Genomic DNA, 19,550 nt, shown 5'->3' on the forward strand with positions numbered 1-19,550 from the left:
CACCACTCCAGAAGAACTTTGAACAACAATTAACTAGAAAGAAAAGCTGCAGAGGACGGACTTTGATAGAAGAATGGCTGTTTAACCTATGAAAAATAGCTCTTTTGCTCTTTTAAGAATTAAATAATTCCTTTAACCCCTTTCAAAAGAGGGGGGATGCAAAACAGAGGAGCTATTAATTCACTTCTTCACCCTTTCTTAAGCACACCAAAGATTATTTGCCTCTGTTCCAGATGAGACACGAAAGAACTGCAGGAATTTTTGTTTTGGTGTGGAGTAAGCCACGTCAACAGGTACAACCGTGATACTTGTGCCAACGATTCTTTCTCCCACATCCATCTACGTGATCAACAGCCCGCTTGCTAAGTGACTAACCCTCTCCAAATCATTCTCAACAAGGCAGTTAGTTATAGGGCCACCAAGGAATCATAGAATCATAGAATATCTCAAGTTGGGAGGGATCCATAAGGATCACCATGTCCAACTCCTTGCTCCTCACAGGAATACCTAAAACTAAACTATATGACTAAGAGCATTGTCCAGGTGCTTCTTGAACTCTGGCAGGTTTGGTGCTGTGACCTTTTTGGGAGCCTGTTCCAGCAACCAACCATCCTCTCAGGGAAGAACCTTTTCCTATGTCCAGTCTGAACTTTCCCTGATGCAGCTTCATTCCATTTCCTCGTGTCCTATTGCTGGTCATCAGAGAGGGGAGATCAGCACCTCTCCTTCGAGCAAGTTGAGGACTGCACTGAGGTCACCCCTCAGCCTTCTCCAAGTTGAACAACCCAAGTGACCTCAGCTGCTTCTCCTAAACCTTGCCCTCGAGGCCTTTCACCATCTTGGTCACTCTCCTCTGGACACACTCTAATAGTTTGATGTCCTTCTTATAATGAGGTGCCCAAAACTGCACACAGTACTTGAGGTGGGGCCACACAAGCGCAGTGTAGAGTGGGACAATCACCTCCCTCGACTGGCTAGCTATGATGTGCTTGATGCACCCCCAAGATACAGTGTATACACCGTGGTGTACACACCCTCAGAAGAAGGAGTAGGCGAGGAGGGACCAAATCCCCACCAGTGCAAGGTTAGCAGTGCTTATGTGCCTGTTTTCAGCAGTATAGTCCCTGAAGATGAGGATGCTTTTTGCAATACCCAAAGCACTGATCTGAAGTGGCTATTTCAGTCAAAGAGCTTTCCTATACTGAGAGAGGGGGGGAGGAGATTTGCAGAGAGGGTGTTAGAGCGAAAGAGACCTTTTGTTCCCGTTGATCACAAAAGTAGTCTGATCTCCTAATGTCAACCGCCAGGTTTTGGTTCCATTCATCTCAACAGACACCCAGGGATGAATCCAGCTGCCTAAACACAGGCATCGTATCATTTCTCTTAGAGTATCTGCAACATCTATGTGGCCTGGAAGATCAAACATGAACCTACACAAGGCCTAGGCCCTCTGAAACAGGAACTAGATACCAAGATACCCCTGGACACATTAAATGGCACTAGCACTTCTGCCCGGGCTACTGAACTGATCTGTACATTTAGGTTGAGCTGAGTAACTCTCTAGGCTTCATCCTGCGTAGCAAATAGAGCTCCATTAACTTGTATGACAGCTTAGATATTTAAATTAGCTGTTGATAATGAAAAAACCTGGATTTTTGTGCCTCAATCTGCAAACCAGAGGCCTTCCAATGCTTCCACCTCCTGCTTGCAACCAGCACAACCAAGATGACCAGCCCCTGACAGACAGGTCTCACCGTAGAATACCTCTGTGCTGCACTGGCTGTTGTAGACAAACTCAAATCAGGCAGCCAGAGTACAAGAGCCAACACTTATCGTCCATCAGATGAACATCTAATCCTGGATTTCCCCATCGCACAGAGCAATTTGTAGGGAAAGGAAAGAGCTAAAGTAGACATACTTTAGCCTGTAACATTCTGTAAGTACTTACATCTACAACCATGTTTTTGCAAGCAGCAAAAAGAGTGTCATTACTGCCCATTTGCTGAATTAATCAAGCTTCAAGATATCCTAATAACTGAATTAATCTGTTTCCTAAAACAAGAATAAAAGCTTCACACTGTCAAAGCATAAACACATCTAGAGGGCAGCAATGATATTGTCATCTTTAGCTAAATATAGATCCTGAGCAGAGACAAGTGCACAGCCACACACTGCTGTACACAACACATATATTCCACGCCCCCACACTTTTTTTTTTTTTTTCTTTGAGGATAATACATAAGCTTTGCTGCAAAATTAAAAGTTGTAAGTGGATGGCATCATTTTCAGATCCTTAGTCAAAGAACATTTTCACAAATCACACTACAGGGTAACCAGATCCTGATTTGTCAGCATGACTTTATTTCCCAAATAAAGAGGGAGGAAAAAAAAAATCACCAAAATAACAAAGTGTCAGAGATGAAAAATACTCAGAGACTGACAGACTTTGTTTTACGAATCCAGCTGAAACTTATCTGAGTCACTCAGCAGTTCCCAAGAGACCCGCAGAAACACAGACACAGGCACAAAATCACCACGGGAATTTTTTGCAGTTAGAATGGAAACACTTTATGTAAACAATTTATTCTATAGTGGCAAACAGGAGGGGATTTTTTACACACCAGTTTTTGTTCCTACGTTTCTTTACTCAAATACTTTCATTAAATTTTGCTGGCATATCGCAGGGTTTGGTATTATTCCCCATCCCAGCACTCAGGGGTGCTGAGTGAGAGCAACGATCAAAGCATGACAAGATGGATCCCAAGCCAAGGTAGGTCCATCCAAAGCCTTTGAAGAGCTGACCTGTGGTGATGCGAACTACATGTCTCATTTTCTCATTAATTCCATACACTATGTTCACAGAGACTACAATTAGGCACACAAATAGGCCCATGAGTACCAGAACTCGGGCATCCTGGTTTGCCATGGATCAGCGTCTTGTGCTTGACAGAATCTGGTATAAGTTTTTCATACAGTTTGGGCACTTCCAAGTCTGGATTTTCTAGTGTCTACAGTGCAAAAGCTTTCATTTACAGGGAATGCTACTGGGTTGTTTCCCTCCAGCTGATGAACTACTTTTATGAAACTGGTAGGAACTTGGCATCTTTGTCAGCTTTGTTTCTAAAATTAAAAAAAAAAAAAAATCACTGAAATTGACCCAAAAGTTTTGCACACATTAGAATGAGAAATATACTCACAGCCGCACAAAACCAAAGATATGCTATAGTTCCCAAAAGGCGGCAGCTCGCAAACATGGGATGCATGACAGTATAATAAATAGCTGAGTTATGACCTAGAACTGGATAAACCCTTAGTAGAAGAAAGGCGTTGCACAGTGCTTTTCTAAACTTGCCTGATTTCGCTCTCAAAAACAATTCAGCATAATATTACACATCATCATTTCTCCTTTTACCTCAACAAAGTGCAAGACAAAACAGGACAAAACTACACTACACATCCTAGGCAGAAATCTTACGTTGATCCAAGCCGTCTCCTGATCAAATCTCCACTTTTCAGCTGGGTTATTCACCTCTGAAATTTGAAGATCCATTTCTCATTTTTTATCAGTTTTCTGTGCTTATTTTATCATCTGCATGAGGTGCACAGTCTAGGTTAGGTTTTAAGCGCACTGAGTCTCAGTACAACTGGCCCTCTAGTCAGCCCACAAACTAACTTGGTGAAATCATGCCAGTGGAAGTAGTCAGACCGTGTCAGTATTTGGCCCTCCCAAACTCTGGACATGTTCTGCACGAACTAATCGCCACATCTTTCAAATCACAAAAGAGACTGCACCGCTACGCTTGAATCTTTACCTGCTGTCCTACTGCCTTCCCAAGCCTTAATCACCAACCACTATCGCCCAAGAAGCTACCGACTCAAATCTTGGTATAGTCCTTCCCTTCCTCTTCTGCACCACAGCTTGGAGGAGTCACACACATGGACAGCGGCTGCAGTGTGCTTTAGTTCTCTATTGCAAGCTCATAAACTATCACCCCTGGGCACCAGTATGCACTACCGATCAGTCCTGCAGACAGACATTTTCTCAACGTGACTACTCACATTTTAGGTTGAAAGGAGAAAAATGCCCACTTCTCCAGACTATGACAAAATAATGCTTCAGCATTTCAACAATATATTTTCACCAGTGTTCAACTTAATTAACATGCCATTGTTTCAAGAGCAATGAATTTAACAAAAATTTATCAGCATTGCAATACAAGCATTAGCCACCATTGAGAAGGAGAGAAGCAGGGAAGAACTATAAATCAGGTCATTGATGAACTACTGAAAGCATTTACAGAGTTTATAAAAATAAAATGGGGATATTCAAGATTTTTTTCTTCCATACACATGAAAAGCATTTAAATTCTCTCTACTGTGTTTATGCTATAAACAAGGAATCATCCATAATGCATTTCTTTCCCTCCTTGTCTCCTTCCTTTTGGAGAAACAAAAATAAGGCAGTGGAAATCTTGACATCCCTCAGCAAAAGAAAAGGAAATGGAAAAAAAAAGCCATACTTCTTTGAGGTACATTTTCTATGGCTGTTCTTTTAGGGCTCATTCTGATACGCTTGCTTTTGTCTGAGCGGTCCTTAATTCTCAGAAATTTTCTTCTAATCTCAACTGAGACTGTGAAGGTAGTGGACTACCTGCTGTAATCAAAGGCAGCATAACTCAGCCCTATTTTATGGCAAAGAGCACAGGTCAGAGAATACAGGATTTGAGGATGATCTTGCAGTTCTCTGAAGGAACCTCCTTACTCTGCTCAAAGTCAAGGGTGACAGAAGCTGGTCCCTAAGAACAAATCTGGAAAAGGGCTTTTGTTTTGCACTGCAGATACACAGAACTTTTGTCTAGTTATCTGACCCTCGACACCCAGAGCTGGGGAAAGAACACATTCACTTTCAACAAGTTAAAAAATAAGGTCTAAGATGACCAGGTCATTCTTTTATGTGACTTACTGAGAATGTTAGCACCACAAAATTAATGCTACCTGAAAATTAGACTACTCACACCCGAGGAACAGTTCAGAGTGAAACACAGAATGAAATGTCCCCACAGCCAAAAGCAGCACACTGAGTAGCCTGAAGAAATGAGTGACAAGCAAGTGGGTGTGCATACTTGGAACTAATATGTTAAAAACTCTTAATGAAAGGTCCAAAGAGTATTGACAGATAAGGAAAAGGAAATGAGTGCCTGTGTCCGACAGCCTGAATAATAAATTTTTAGTGAGTCATCATGATTGTTTACCTCTAAGACTAAAGCATCAGTTCCAAGAGATTTCTAAGGAGCCCCCATGCTCCCTTGCTTTGAATATTATTTGCCTCATAATATCCTCTACTGTTTCCCTTGCAGTAATGATGCAGCCACTCCAGCCTCATAAGCCAACCGCTGATGAAGTTACTAAACAGATTCCAGACCTCAGCCTTCTGTTAGATACAACTTCCAGCCCACTTTGTTCCCCTGTTCACAGAAACAGGCTCTCAAAGGGAGAGTGCTTTCAAAATACAGTTCTTAGGTGCTAAGACTAAATACTTCACAAGCCAAAAGGTCTTTAATTATCCAAATGGCTGAAGTACTGCTACAAATACATTCAGCTATGCATATCTACACATGAACAAACACACAAAGCACAGTATGCCCTCCTTAGATTGCAGAGGATATTTTTGACCAGACCTACCTAAATACACTTAAGTAAAGAGGAACTGGTGTCCAATAGTCTGTGCTTTTAAGAAATCTGCATCATTTCAGGCAGGAATTTCGAATATACAGGCTGGAATGTGGAGGAAATGTTGATTCCCAGGCAAACACTTCTTTTTTTTTTTTTTTTTCAGTGGAAAATATATTTTGGGTCTCCAGATTTGAAGGAGAAGGAAAGGAGTTTGTACTTACTTGTGGTGTTGTATTTGATCCCATTGAAGAACTCCGGGCAGGGTCTCTCTACTAGCTCCCCCGCAGAGGTTCTGGGCCAGCAGGTCCCGATCTGATCCGTGGTGGCATTGCAGTACGGACCTTTTGCGTTAAAAAGGGAGACAGAAAGAGAAAAAGAAGCAGTTGAGAAAGCACAAAAGCGACACGCTTTGCATCACAAAGCATATCGAATCTTAGCAGTTATAAAGCTTTTCCGAGCCCTGCGCTAGGTAATGTTTCCTACCGTCAAAGCCCAGGAAAGGGACAGAGGAACTCTCCAAAAAAGTCTCTTGTAAACGATCCAGGAGGCTGCAGTTGACATCAAATTCTTCTAAGATGAACTGAGAGATGGTTACATCCATTATTCCCCCCGGGACTGCTGGACTGGATCAGGCTCCTTCCCCCTTTTCTGTTTGTTTGGGTTTTTTTTTTGTCCCCTCTCCTTTCTTCCTTTCTGGAAATAAATGAACATCAAGCTGCGGACACCCTGCAATCTTGTGTATGTGAGTCTCTCTTCCTCCCAGCGTGCTGACAACTTGGCTGAGAGTCTGCGTCTGGCTGTGCAGTTCAATCCTCCAAGCTCTTCTTTGCTTTAAAACGGCAGCTCAGGAACCAATGGGATCACGCTGAGCCCAGAGTAAGGGGCTTGCGTCTCTTAGCCAGCTTCCCTGGTCTAGCAGCTCTCCAATGCCGCCTCACATTGCCAGACTGTTGTATTGCTTTTTCTCCCTCCCTCTTCTCACTCTCTCCCTCTCTCTCTCTCTCACACACACACACACGCACACAGAGACAGCTTTATTGTTAGCTTCGGGGATGAGCACTTTTGCAAAAATACTCGCTGCAAATTAGAGCCACGGAGAATAGGAAAAGCCATCAGATGAATATAACTCCTCTGGCTTTTTGTGAAGCAAAGCAATTCCTGCCTTTACGGTGTGGAACTGAGGATGAGCAGAGATGCTTGGACAGGGGGGAGGAAGAAAGGACTCAGTCCAGTAGCTGTGGTACTGGATCCCGAGCAGGCCTTGAGAAAGAAGAGAAATAATAAAAGCTGGGATGAGGGAGACGGTCTGGTCAGAACAAAGCAATCTGGAGTAATGACCCACAGGAGAAGCAGAGTGGGGAGAGTGAGGGAAGGGTTGGGAACCCGCCTGGGAGAAGCAAGGCACAGGGGTGGCACATCTTTCAGCCACTCATGCAGGTGGGATGGGGTGGCAAGGCACGGCGAGCACAGGAGAGCTTTGGAATGAAGAATGGAGCATTCAGGGGACCAGGAAGAAAAGAAAGGCCACTTGCTCATTGTCCAGCAGTAGGAGGGAGCAAGCATTTCAGCAAGGATGAGCACCTGGACTGATCCAGGAAGCAAGAGGAAAAGCCTCTAAGCAAGAAAACCACAATGTGGAGAGAGAGGGAAGAGCAAAGGGCTTCATAAACTGAGGTCATCATGTAACAGGATGAGTGGGAAGGGTCTAGGGAAGGGGAAAGATGAGGAGCTTGGAGAGAGCTGCCCAGACGGTTGGCCATCTTTTGGAAAATCAAAGCTCAGTACAATGGGAACAGGGTGAAGTTCTGCACTCTGGGACATGCTGCAGAGCAGCTTAGACCTAACCAGCCTTTCCGACTCGTGACATTAGGATATGAGGAAATCTTTACCAAAAAAGTCTCAAAAACTTGTCAAGGAGGGTCATCTAGGATCACGGATTCAGAAGGATCTTAGGAAGCAAACAGAAAGCTGATGTGTAAGGGAAGAAAAGCAGAATAAGTTTATATGCTAGTCACAGAGATGAAGGCTGTAGGCAAGGACTATAAAGAAGCTTTGACAGAAAGAAAGGGACGCAGAAATGAACTCCTGTTCACAGTCTGTGCGCACAGCTTTAGATTGGACATGATGCTTACACGGAGTCCAGAGCAGTGGTACAGGACTTCCTACAGCATCTATCTCCCCACCCTGCCGTGGCCTGGACTTCCCCTTTACTCATATTTAAGACCGAAGGGCTTTAGTCTTTACTCTTCAAGGACCAAATGAATCGTGTTATCCAAAGAAAGGAAAAAGAAAAGAACACTGGGTTAGAACGGGAAATAAATTAACAACACGCACTGATGAGAGAACTAGCCAGGACACTATTTTGCCATCTGGGAATCTGGAGATCTTTTAACATTTTCAGATTGCAACGGGGGGAGACGGGAGGAGTGTCATCATGGTTTGGGGATGTGTATTTTTGTTTTACATTTGTAAAAGCCCACAATAATAACACGTGTCCTAACTCTCTAGGCAGCATCACATTCTGAGGCAAGTGAGGTATCTTCCTGTTTTTCATTCTGGAGCCATGACCTCCTTCCCGAGTGAATGTTCCTGAAATTGCAACCCTTTTTGAGAAATCTGCATTTCAACAAATTGATCCTTGTCAACACCACCAGATCTCTTTGTCCCACGCATCTCTAATCCCAAAAAGCAGGAGAGAAAATTTCTTTAGCATCATGACCACCACCAACATACTGGTTGTCTTTAAACACGGCTTTGAGGAGAAAAACGTGTTTCTTGAACTTTCAAGTGAAGGGGATAAAGGGTGCCCTAAACCTTTAAGCAATTCACAGACATCTATCCCTCAAAGTTTCTTCAACTCTACACTTTAAGTCCCTTTGCTTCTTCCTGACAGTGCAGTTGAGTTCAGAAAATTTATTTCCGTTCCTCAAGCCAAGCCTCTCAGTGATGGCTATGAGATCTTCTCAGAAGACAGCATTTGTAAGTGCCCAGTGGCATCACTGAGCCCAGTGGCCATTTCAATTGAGGCAGAACTGACCAGTGAGTAGGGTGCTTGTCCAGGATGCTGGTAAGAATTTTTTTCCTGCTTCTGCTGCCTGTCTGCAGGAGAAAAATCACATAGCCTGGCCAAAAGTCTTCATTTCTTACCTACTGTCTCCCTTGTCTATTTTCTCACACTATTTGTGCAGCACCTACCACAAGAAATCAAGAACTTGGCTGAAGGCTTTGGGCAGTACTGTCCTGATATTTTGGAGGAATTAATCTCTTAATAAATTACAAAAAGAAAGACAGTTTCAAAAAATTAACTACTTTTAAATTTGGTAAATGTTTCACGTTCCTAAATGCTGCCCTGCATTTTCCAGCATAAACACCTGAAGCTTTTTCAAACGGTTCAAATATTACAGAGTCGAACACTAGGCTGGATTTCATTTAAAAACTGTTCTTCATAGCGGTTAACACCCAGAACAATACCCCTGAATTAAACTAAATATTTTTTTTTCAGGATTAAGAGAATGATTTCTTCATTTAAGTGAGAAAAGCTAGAAAATCTTCAATCTAAACTGATTCTTCCCTCCATCTGTTCCGTTCAGCTAACTTTAGAAAATCAAAACCTGTACGTATTGCACAGATAATACTATTGCATTCCATGTATTTAACAACCAAAAAAACCTACCCCCCAAAAAAATACAGCGGTGATGAACAAATTATCTAGGAGTAAGTCTGAACGAAGAAAATAATTTATTGTTCCTCAGTCCAAAAATGACCACCATTCTTTAATAATCCCTTCCCAGTTCTACTGTAGCCTCTTGATGAAAAGCTACTTTTCCAACTTTCCCTGGCTGTAATTAACCACTTCGAGAAAGTTTCCCTCTGGCTGGATCTAGTCAAATCCCGACCACGTCAATCTGACTCATTTGACGTGGAAATGTTGCTCCTTATAAAAGAAGTAAATGCAATTAAATGAAACATTGACAGAAATGTTGTAGCTGCTGACACTGCTGATTCTCTGCTGATGCAATACTCGTTCATGATGCATTTAATACCAATAACTAATAGATCTTGCCATGCAGTAGGTAGCAAAGATCTGCCTTAAAAATTGCTAAGCACCCAAGAAAGCTAGTAATTGCACTTGGTAGGCAGAAAAACTTTGTCAACCTAGAAGTGGGATTGTTCCTCTGTGGTGGTATTCATTGGTTGGTTTGGGTGCACATGCAAGACATATGCACAGCCAATCTGTATAAGAACATCTGAATATGCAAAGTTATGGAAGTGAACAAGACAGACAATGAAACATGAAAACACACACACAGCTCAGTAAGCCTCTTTTACAGAAGAGATATTGGAAAGTGACCTACAGCTTTTCTAGTAAAGGAATGAGTTCTGCTCATAAATGGGGTACAGTGTTCCCTGGTAATGGAAATATTTGTTTGCCAGCCCTTGCATCACTGTTGTACAGCTGATTTCTCGATCTCTGTCCCAACTCAACCCAACCCATGGTCGGCAGAATCAGCCAGAGGATAGCTTTTAGCTTGTCCCACTAACAGTGACTACCAAGGATGACATTGGGCTGTTTAACCAGCAACACCAAAACTTAGCTCTATGCAGACTCAGGCAGCCAACATATGTGTTTGTGTGGGGTGGCATTACCCCCAGAACCAGCTGAATGCTCCTTGGTCATGTCAGCTAGAGGCACCTCTTCTCAGACACTCAACCTCCACAAAATCAAGAGACCACTATATATTTCAATACCCAAGATGAATATTGGAAGGAAAAATTAAAAAAAAAAAAAAAAAAAAAAGCACCAGTTCTCTCCTCATTTCCCTTCCTCAGAGAAAGAAAATCCCACTGTACCTCATACAGATTTCTTTTCCCACTACAGTGACTCTTTTAGCACCCAGGTTCCCTATTCACTGATGTGAAGAGCTCCTGCTTTTCAGGAACAATAGTCACCCATCTCTTCTGGTATGTGATACAAAGCTTAGGACAAGAAATGTATATCATGAGTCAAACAACCTGGTTACACCAATACCCTTCCTCCTTCAGATCCATTGGCTTTCAGGAATTTACCTCAAAAATGACTAATTGCGCATACAGCCCAGCTGCTCTAGTTTGGAGTTCAGTGTCTACCTCTGCGTTTGTCTACCTCTATATTTTTGTTACCTTTAAATATGAGGCAGGAGGGTTTCAAATGGCATAATAAGTTTTTTCTCATCTCTCCTTCTTTTGTTTGAAAAATGTCCCCCAGTAATCCTTTGTTACCGCAACGACCTTTCAGGATCTGACTTTGAAGTCAGTGGGACTATTCAGCTAGGTAAGGAATGCAAGACCATACACTTCAAGGAAGGTACTAATTTACCAGAGCGGCTTCTGAACCAAAACCCTGAAGGCCCTCCTTCTCAACAAGCACTGCAAAACTGATCTGACTGCACTTTCAAATGCAGTCACAACACGACCATTACCTGGTAAAATATTTATCTTTCCTTCTCATTCCTGGCAATGAGTGGAAACACTATTTTCAGAGTGGCGGCAGGACAGCCTCCTACCATATGGAGCAAGACAATTCAAGCAGCAAGAGATTGACAACAGCTTAAAGATCTTCACAGACAGAACACCTCTAGAACTACCATAGGAATGTCATATATGGCTGCATCTCTGCCACACCATGCTACAGCTTCTCACAATGCATTATACTCTGCTACATGAGTAGGCTGTTAAAGAAAACCATTTCTCGAACTGAGTACCACACTTTAATCAAAATCTGGTCCTTACTGCATGTACTTGAGATTTACACAGAACGTGCAGAGTTGCAAATTGTTGTATGTGGAGAGACATATCAGACATAGACAAATACAGATCTTTGTTTCAGCTGATCTACTCTTTGTTAGCAACAGGAGACATCCTTTATTGCTGGAAGTGAAGTATAACTGTAGTAAGCAAAGACAAAATTAAAAAATGCAGCTCTGCGGTGATGAATCTTTGCAGCTTCATTGTTGTTAGAAAATATTTACCGTAGGTGTAAAAAGATTCAGCAGCATAAATAATAAATGGCTTGTAGCTACACATTAATATATTTCTTTCAGCATATTAATACACTTGTCATTCTCTACAGCTATAAAAACGGTACAAGTGAATCATATTACATGAGACAAATGATGAGACATTGCAGGGAGATTATAAGAACACACAAAAGAACCAACCTTGACACTCTCATAAACTGTCAATGTGATTTTTGTTGAAGTGAGGTGTTTTGGATGAATGTGCAGAACCATCTACCATATGAGGGCACAGAAACATACATTCCAGAATAAATGTGATTTTATACAAGGTCAAATTGAGGGTCAGTGCTTCACAGGCACACAAGAACACAAAAGACCCGTTTTATGCATTTATTTATGCCTGGCAACGGCCCGGTCCTCTGTTGACAGCATAAACAAATAAAATGAAAAAAAAAAAAAGGGTGTTAGGTCACATCTGAACAAATGATGACCATGACAATGAGACTCATTAGTCCCACTTTCTTTCTGTTACGTACAATGGGACCATTGCCAAATAAGATGTATAGGACCAGGGGTCTTGCCCTGCTCTCCTCCTTGCAAGGAGAGGAGAGCAACCAGATCTCTTGTGGCTTCATTCAGGACATGCCAGTCAAGCTTTTGCTCTCCCTGCCTTTCAGTACATTCTGGGAAGATATGAGTAGTCATCCCATATGGTCTTAAGCTGGGAGGAAGCATAGAAAGAAAAGGTGGAGGGTAATAAAATGTTCAGAAGTCAATCCCCCCTTTCCCCTGAAAACACACAGACACTCTGCATGCTAACTGACTTGGAAACATCACATAGCTCTGAAAGCAGAGAACAAGATAGAAATAACATATGATCATGTTGCCCAGTATCTCTGACAATGACCAAAATTAGATGCTTCAGAAAATAATTTAGCGCTCCAACAAAACCAGCCTGCTCCAAACTGCCATGATCTAATCACTGGGGCATCCTAAGCAACCTTAACATATGCAGCAAGAGAATTAATTCTTTAGGTTATGAGTCTTGCCTTTGTTGCCCAGCATAGACCATTGTAGCTACAGTATTGTTGTAACTCACAGTTTTAAACCATCCAACTAACATTTGCTTGGGTTTTTTTGAGAAGCATCAGCAGTCTGGCTTTGAGACCTTAACCTAGTGGCTTATGTACTCCTTTGGGCATCTCTGCCCAACCCAGGTCCAAAATCCGTGACTCACAACAGATTTAAACACTGCAGAGTTGCCAGCTCTCAGATTCAGATAGCTTTGAGACTCTGCTTTTCATGAGGTACCTAAGCTGCCAGTATAGCCAAGGAGGATCTAGATTTTGATTCAACTGCCCAAAAATACATGTCCAGCACCACCTGAGATACTCTACCATATCTGAGATAGCCACGTGAGGCTGGCAGATAAACACAGGACCTAGGAAAGGTCCACCTCTTCTGAAGCAGCAGCTGGAGGTTAGCCATTTTGTCCTCAAGCATCTCAGAATGTGCTGGGACACCTTTACCTAAGCAACGAAATACAGCCTGAGATATAACTGATTATAAGGGCTGATCAGATTTCACTTGAAGGTATGTATGCATGGGCACATAATCTTGAAGGCTCAATCTGAATTCCATTTAGCAGGACAGTATCTGTGCTCAGTGCTCCTCTAAATCCTCACAAGTGCCTCACCATTGTCAAACTCGAGGAAGAGCAACAATAGCAAATTTCCTTATAAGCACTTGGTCTTCTAGTATGTATTTCCACTCCGGCTACTGGATATTAGAGTGCGCAAAAAACTGCACCTTCCACAGAAGGGAAGAAGCCCACCATCAGCACGTCACTAGGGAGAGTCTTTCACTATTATTACTCAGGCTTTAACCTATGTAACAGATTTTTATCCCTTGGGTTACCTAACTTGAATCCTTCATACACATGGGAAACCTAAAACACAACCAAAGAGCAGCACAAGCAGTAGCCTTATGGAACAGATGAAGCTTCCTGACAATTTTCTTCTCTTGGTTAAACTCACGCTTATCCTCTCAGAGAGGAAACAATTCCAGACACGTCACAAATCTCACAGTATCTCCAGTGCAGATATCTCCAGAGGTGTCCATCAACCTAGGTTTCCTTTGCAGGCAAGGGAAAGAAATAGGAGCTTTTGTAATGCAATTCACCTGATCTATTGTAACCACCTCTGTTAGGATGAGATTGGTTTTGCCCTCAGCTCCGTCCAATACCCTGAGTAGACCTCCGCAGTCTGTAAGAGGAACATATCACAATTTGGACTGATGTAAATGTCTGCATTTAGTCAAGAGAATCCCGTTCCAGAACTGGAACAAATATCAAATTGCTTGCTGAGGTCTTCCCCACTGGCCTACAGCACCTTGTCTCCCTAGAGCATTTTGCAACTGTAATCCCATGAGTTTGGGCCTATCATTTCATGGGAGATCAAACAAAAATATTTTTAATCAAACATATCAAGAACAAACATGAGAACAAAAATGTCCTGTTATGATAAGCCTATCACAATGCTATCAACATATCATTACGTTTTGAGATTCCAAGTCTTAAATTTAATGTGTTTACAAGAGGAAATCAATACAATACAAACATGGTATAATAGATTTGCAGGTCTCTGCTAGCCAGCTGATTATTATAAGGACCCCAGGACAATCAGCAACCACCAGAGAAAATGCCTGGAAATTAAGTGGAAGAAATCACGAGCAGTCATGCCAACTTCAAGAAGTGAGACCGTAGATCTAGAGCATCATTCTGTAACAGATAATGAGGTAGGGACCAGTCACACTAGACAGACGCTGGAATGATTAGACATGAAAACGGATTATCATAAATTATATTAGGGTCATGACAACGGAGGAAAAAGAACCTAATGACCCCCTGATTTGTGATTTGCAAAGCGCTTTCAAACTGCTACCATATGTGACTGCAGCCCCAGAAGAACAGAATGGACGAAAGGACATCATCTCTGTAGCCTTAGTTTGTGCCTGTGGAACCAGTGACCCTTGCTATCTATGTAATTTTGGATACCTCCTGGGATAACAAATCCATCTACCTCGTTTCAGTCCTCTTCCCTAGCTTGACTTACTACCCTTTGACCTTTTTATTACCAGGGTCAGTATTTCTGATTCTGTACCACAGGGTACCTCAGGTCTTGCACAGGTATAGCTGGATATTTGAGAGGTCCATAGTAGCAGAGGAATTCATCTCACCCAATTTCACCCATCTAAAATTTGGGTGTCTAGACTAATGCAGGTATCTAGGCTCTCTAACAGTCTCCAGGGAAATGGCCACTTTCAGAGAATGATGATTAATTTAATTTGGACACAAATACCTTCTTCAAATCCATAATTCTTAGACATTCTACTTAGTAAGGATGTCATTCACCCCAAGAGCTGTTTAGATACATTTGTATATTTGTCTCCTGCCGACACATCTCACACCTGAGATGGATATTGGAGCTGTAGATATATGTTAGGCAGAAACTGAAGAGGACAAATCGTGCAGCGCAGCACAGTTTCAAAGCAGAAAAGATAAATGCCTACATTAAGCTATCTTCACAAGATAAACTATATTATCTACTGTTCATACAGGTGGTTTGATGGGGAAGAATTCCACTGAAGGCAGAGAAACATCTTCATTTCACTGGGCCTTGTGTACTAGGAATTGTGTTGGGGAACTCTACTGTACACACACACACACACACTCACACTCACACACAGCAGTTTCTGAAAAAAGTAGTAGGTGTGATCAGACAGTTGTTGCACACTACGTAACAGAAAAGTGCTTTAAGATCATTCAGGTCACACAGCTTAAAATTTTGTGTAATAAAAATACCCTCCTCACATTATAGCGACACACTGTAAAATACTGAAAAATATGCATTAGGCTTATCATTAGTTTCGTTGGGTTTCTTCCTAAGCATCCATCGTTGGGGATATGCACTTCGGTAAAGGCTGTTCCCTTGTTCAAAGTGACTTTCATTGATGGGCTCTTTGGTGCTTAAACGTTGCTTAACTTTAAACTCACACTTAACTTTCACTGACTTCAGGAATTAAGGAGTTTGAGTGACTCGGTAAATAGAGGTAATTTGTTGAACTAGGACTTAAAAGCTGCATTGGTCGAAATGCACATGTATTTGTTCGAATACTGTTTTCCCTTGAATGTTATTGGTGTTTATTATAAAGAACCTTGTTATTCTGAAACATACATTTCTGAGCCACCTGTAAAGTGACTGCATCCATTTTATAGGTGAGAACATTCACAGTCCTTGGAAAACAGTTTACAGCCTCAAAACCAATGTTTTTCTGTTCTTATCAAGTGTTTAGATAGGGAGAGATCAATCTATAACTGGTTATGACAGCACTGGTTACAGTGGAATTTTACAAAAGCCAAGGATCAGTCCCCAAGAATTCAATGTAAAAACAGTTGAAGACTGAAGTAAGCGCCAACAGTAAAAAATAATTATTTCAGCAGAGATGTAAAACACATGTAACTGTCACCAAGTAAAATAAAATAACTGATATTGTGATAGATATTTTAATAACAGGTGCAGCAAAAAATTAATCCTAGGAAGTGTGGCACTTCCAATCTACTTGACAGCACAGCTGTGTTTCTTTTCCCATCATGTGTTAATCTGTTTTGTATTGGGTAAACTGCACACCTCACCCCAATGAATATTAAAGAAAGAGTTTTGGGAAAACATGTAACATTCGGAGTAAACATTTTGTCATTCACATGCTCCCACACTCAATTGCAAAGAGAAGATAACTTATCATCTTATAGCTAAGCAAGTACTGTTCCTCTTATGAACTCATCAAATCTCATTAACCTTTCAAAATCTCCCACCTCCAATCAGAGTAGCCATTCATAATGTTGCTAACTGGCAGTTTTCATAAGTAGATGTCAAATTCTGCAGACTTATGCCTGGAAAAGATATTATTTTTCAGCACCTCTTCCCTTCCTCAGCTAATAAAATCATCAGAATCATCATTTACAGCAGTATTGCATGCACCTGGTCATCACAACTTTGCCTTTGGGGGCTATTTAATGAAGAAACAATTATTTTTTGTGAAGAGATTTTTCTGCACTTATTGCAGTCTGAATGCTAAGAATTACTTCAGTGAGGTCCAAGTTCTCTTTATTTTCATTTCCTGTAAAGTTATTACATATAAACACTATTAGTCTATCCCTAAAGTGTTTTCCCCTTCATGCAAATAGCTCTTCCCAGGTAGAAATGACGAATGAATAAATACATGGTATTTCATTCAGGGACAGACAGAGAGTTTGTCAAGTGCTATGGAAATCTTCTGGATCAAAGGACCAACGTAAGTAGGACATAAGTCATCCCTAACAGGACTTGAAGTTACTGCCTATGAAATCTGTAGCACATATTTCTCCCCCTAGTTTCTAGGCTTGTTTGGCTCACTGCCAGAGCAATGTTGGTTTCTTTTGCTTGGCCACTGGAGGGCTCTCCTAATTCTCCATCACTGCAAAAGAAACACTTGATAGAGTTTAAAGACATTATCAAAGAAAACCTGCTTATAGTTACCTGAATACAAAAAAACCCACAACCAAACCAGGAGAGTTCAGTAGTTCAGACAAAGATTTGCACGTGGACAAAGTGCATTTTACTGCCCCTTCTTTAACAGCAAAAATGTCCCTACAGTAACAGATGAATTTCACTGAAGAGAAAATTTCCTTTTAGACACAAGATTATCAACTCCACAAGAGATTATGGGTTCGACACGGACAGCAAGGTCTGCCCTTATCACCCATTCCTCCCCATACCACACCGTCGCACTGTGAAATCACTGCACAACTCAATCCATTTCTCTAGTCAGTGTGCTTTCAGACCTCTGCCATCTGATTTCCAACTTATTTCCCCACTTTGAGACCAATTCCCTTGGCTGGTTCAATTTGCCTCTAATGGAAACACGGATGGATCAATCACTTAGACCTTTTCCCATTAATGCTGCTCGCACGGAAAGAGGAGATCATGTAAGGCTTTCCATTCCCCTGGGGGGAGAGGCACACTACGGCCATGCGTACTTGCAGACTATGGCCAATTGAGAATTTCTGACAAAGTGTTTCTTTCTTTCCCCCCTTTTTTTTTTTTTTTTTTTGTGGAATCAGAACAGTTAAATCTTTTCTTAGGGCAGTATTTCCAGGGCCAAAATAAGAGACAAGTAGCTTTGACCATCTCAGAATAACCATTTGGGACAGCCTTTCCCTTGTCATGGGGGAAAACCACCCTGTTTCACTCAGTTTTGCCCTATACCTTTGTCACTCACCGCTCAACCAAACTCTTCAGTATAACCTGAATCAAAACCTCTTTTCTCCCTGACCCCACTAAAGTGAACTTTATTTACATTCAGAGAGCACAGCAGCTTTCACAGGCCTCACGGGAAGATGCCCACCTCCAGAAGGACAGCAGCTTGAACAAACAGTCGTGACTGTGACCGTTGTATCCCAGATCCTTTGAGGTACTCTCACACAGAAAAACTACCTACGATAATGAAGAAATGGATTTCTTGGCCTCTGTGATTCTGCTTCTGTCTTTGAATATAAGATTAGCTAGTTGGGCTGGAACACCCTAGGGGTCATTTAAATTACACTTTAACAATTTGGTGGGAATTCCGTGGGACTTTTAGTTTGATAGGTGACAGAAAATGTAGACAGCAGAAAAACAAAGGTACAAAATCTGGAGCAGGAGTTTACATCAGTTTCCTGGACTTTTCTGAAATCTGCAGTTTCCTGAATTAAATAAATGGTTGGGATCCTTAAATTTTAGACATTGATTAGCTTATCTTAAAGGCCTTTATTATATCATCGTATACTACAATTAATAACAATATTTCTGTGCTTGGACCTGCAGTAGGTGATCTGCAAAGACAGACTGGAAGCTCTGGTTGAGAGCACTCTGATGATATGGACGTGCAGTAGTCTCTGCCTGTGAAGTAACCACCCGGACTCCTTTAACAGCCAATGAAAGAACCAGGCACGTCTCATTATAATGTGTACACTTAAATCAGATGAATGTATAAATGCTACAACACGAGCAATTGCTTATAAGAGGAGCCTGAGGTGTTTGACTTAATGGCAGCTGTCTACACCACGCATATCTAAATTGAGGTGAGACAAATTCTTTTTCCACATCTAATTATGAGCAATCAGTCCTGTGAGTTTAATGTTAAAACTCCAGTCCCCACTGAAATCAACAGCTGAGTGTTCCTCCACACCAAGAAAGCCATGATTTCATTTGAAATAACTGATTATTTTATGGAGATGAAAGAATAGCCCATTTTACCCTCTTCAGCTAAAAACTAATAACCTCCTTATAAGAAACTTCTGAGATAAGAAGCACTTTGAATTTTTTAGAAGAAAATGGCATTCCTCTTCAGAAAAATTGTACTAGTTTTTATGGATTATGTTCCCTAAAAGTTTTTGCTGGAGGCAAAACCTGTAGAAAATACAAACCAAGTAGTCCATAAAAGAATTAATTGATAGATGGGCATTGCTCGGGCCAGTTCTCCTCTGAGTTGCAGATGATGTGGATGGGATCGTTTGTCTCAGTTTAATAGTCTATAGAGTAGCTGTCAGTGGCCGAGAAATCTTTAGGCTCCCTTGAAAGGCAAGAGGGAGCTAGTCAATGCAGTCAGTGGACTCCACGGGATGATTTCTGTTACTATAAAAAAGACACTTCAAGTGGGTCAGACAAATTGTCTTCTAAAAGTCTCTCTTTCTTAGCTTTAACTATAAAGGCAAACTGTGCTGACCTGCTCACTGGGACACGTCTGCACTATAAATGTCTAAACTCAGAGACAGGAATCCTATCTGTAGGGAAAATAAAAGAA

The 19,550-nt window shown here is 41.5% G+C and overlaps 1 protein-coding gene across 1 annotated transcript in view; it reads right to left on the minus strand.

Annotated features, from left to right (window-relative positions):
* The window catches only part of CRHR2 (corticotropin releasing hormone receptor 2), a 105,656-nt gene extending 99,382 nt beyond the window's left edge, over positions 1–6,274 (minus strand). Inside the window, exons 1-2 of the mRNA XM_086466646.1 lie at positions 6,157–6,274; positions 5,895–6,014 (exon numbers count right to left, since the gene is read on the minus strand). Coding sequence (XP_086322772.1) covers positions 5,895–6,014; positions 6,157–6,274 — 238 coding nt within the window. The remainder of the gene's footprint in view (positions 1–5,894; positions 6,015–6,156) is intronic.
* Between the last annotated feature and the right edge of the window lie 13,276 nt (positions 6,275–19,550).

Source organism: Leptosomus discolor, chromosome 6 (assembly GCF_034619465.1).
Source record: "Leptosomus discolor isolate bLepDis1 chromosome 6, bLepDis1.hap2, whole genome shotgun sequence".
In the NCBI taxonomy this organism is placed as follows: domain Eukaryota; kingdom Metazoa; phylum Chordata; class Aves; order Leptosomiformes; family Leptosomidae; genus Leptosomus; species Leptosomus discolor.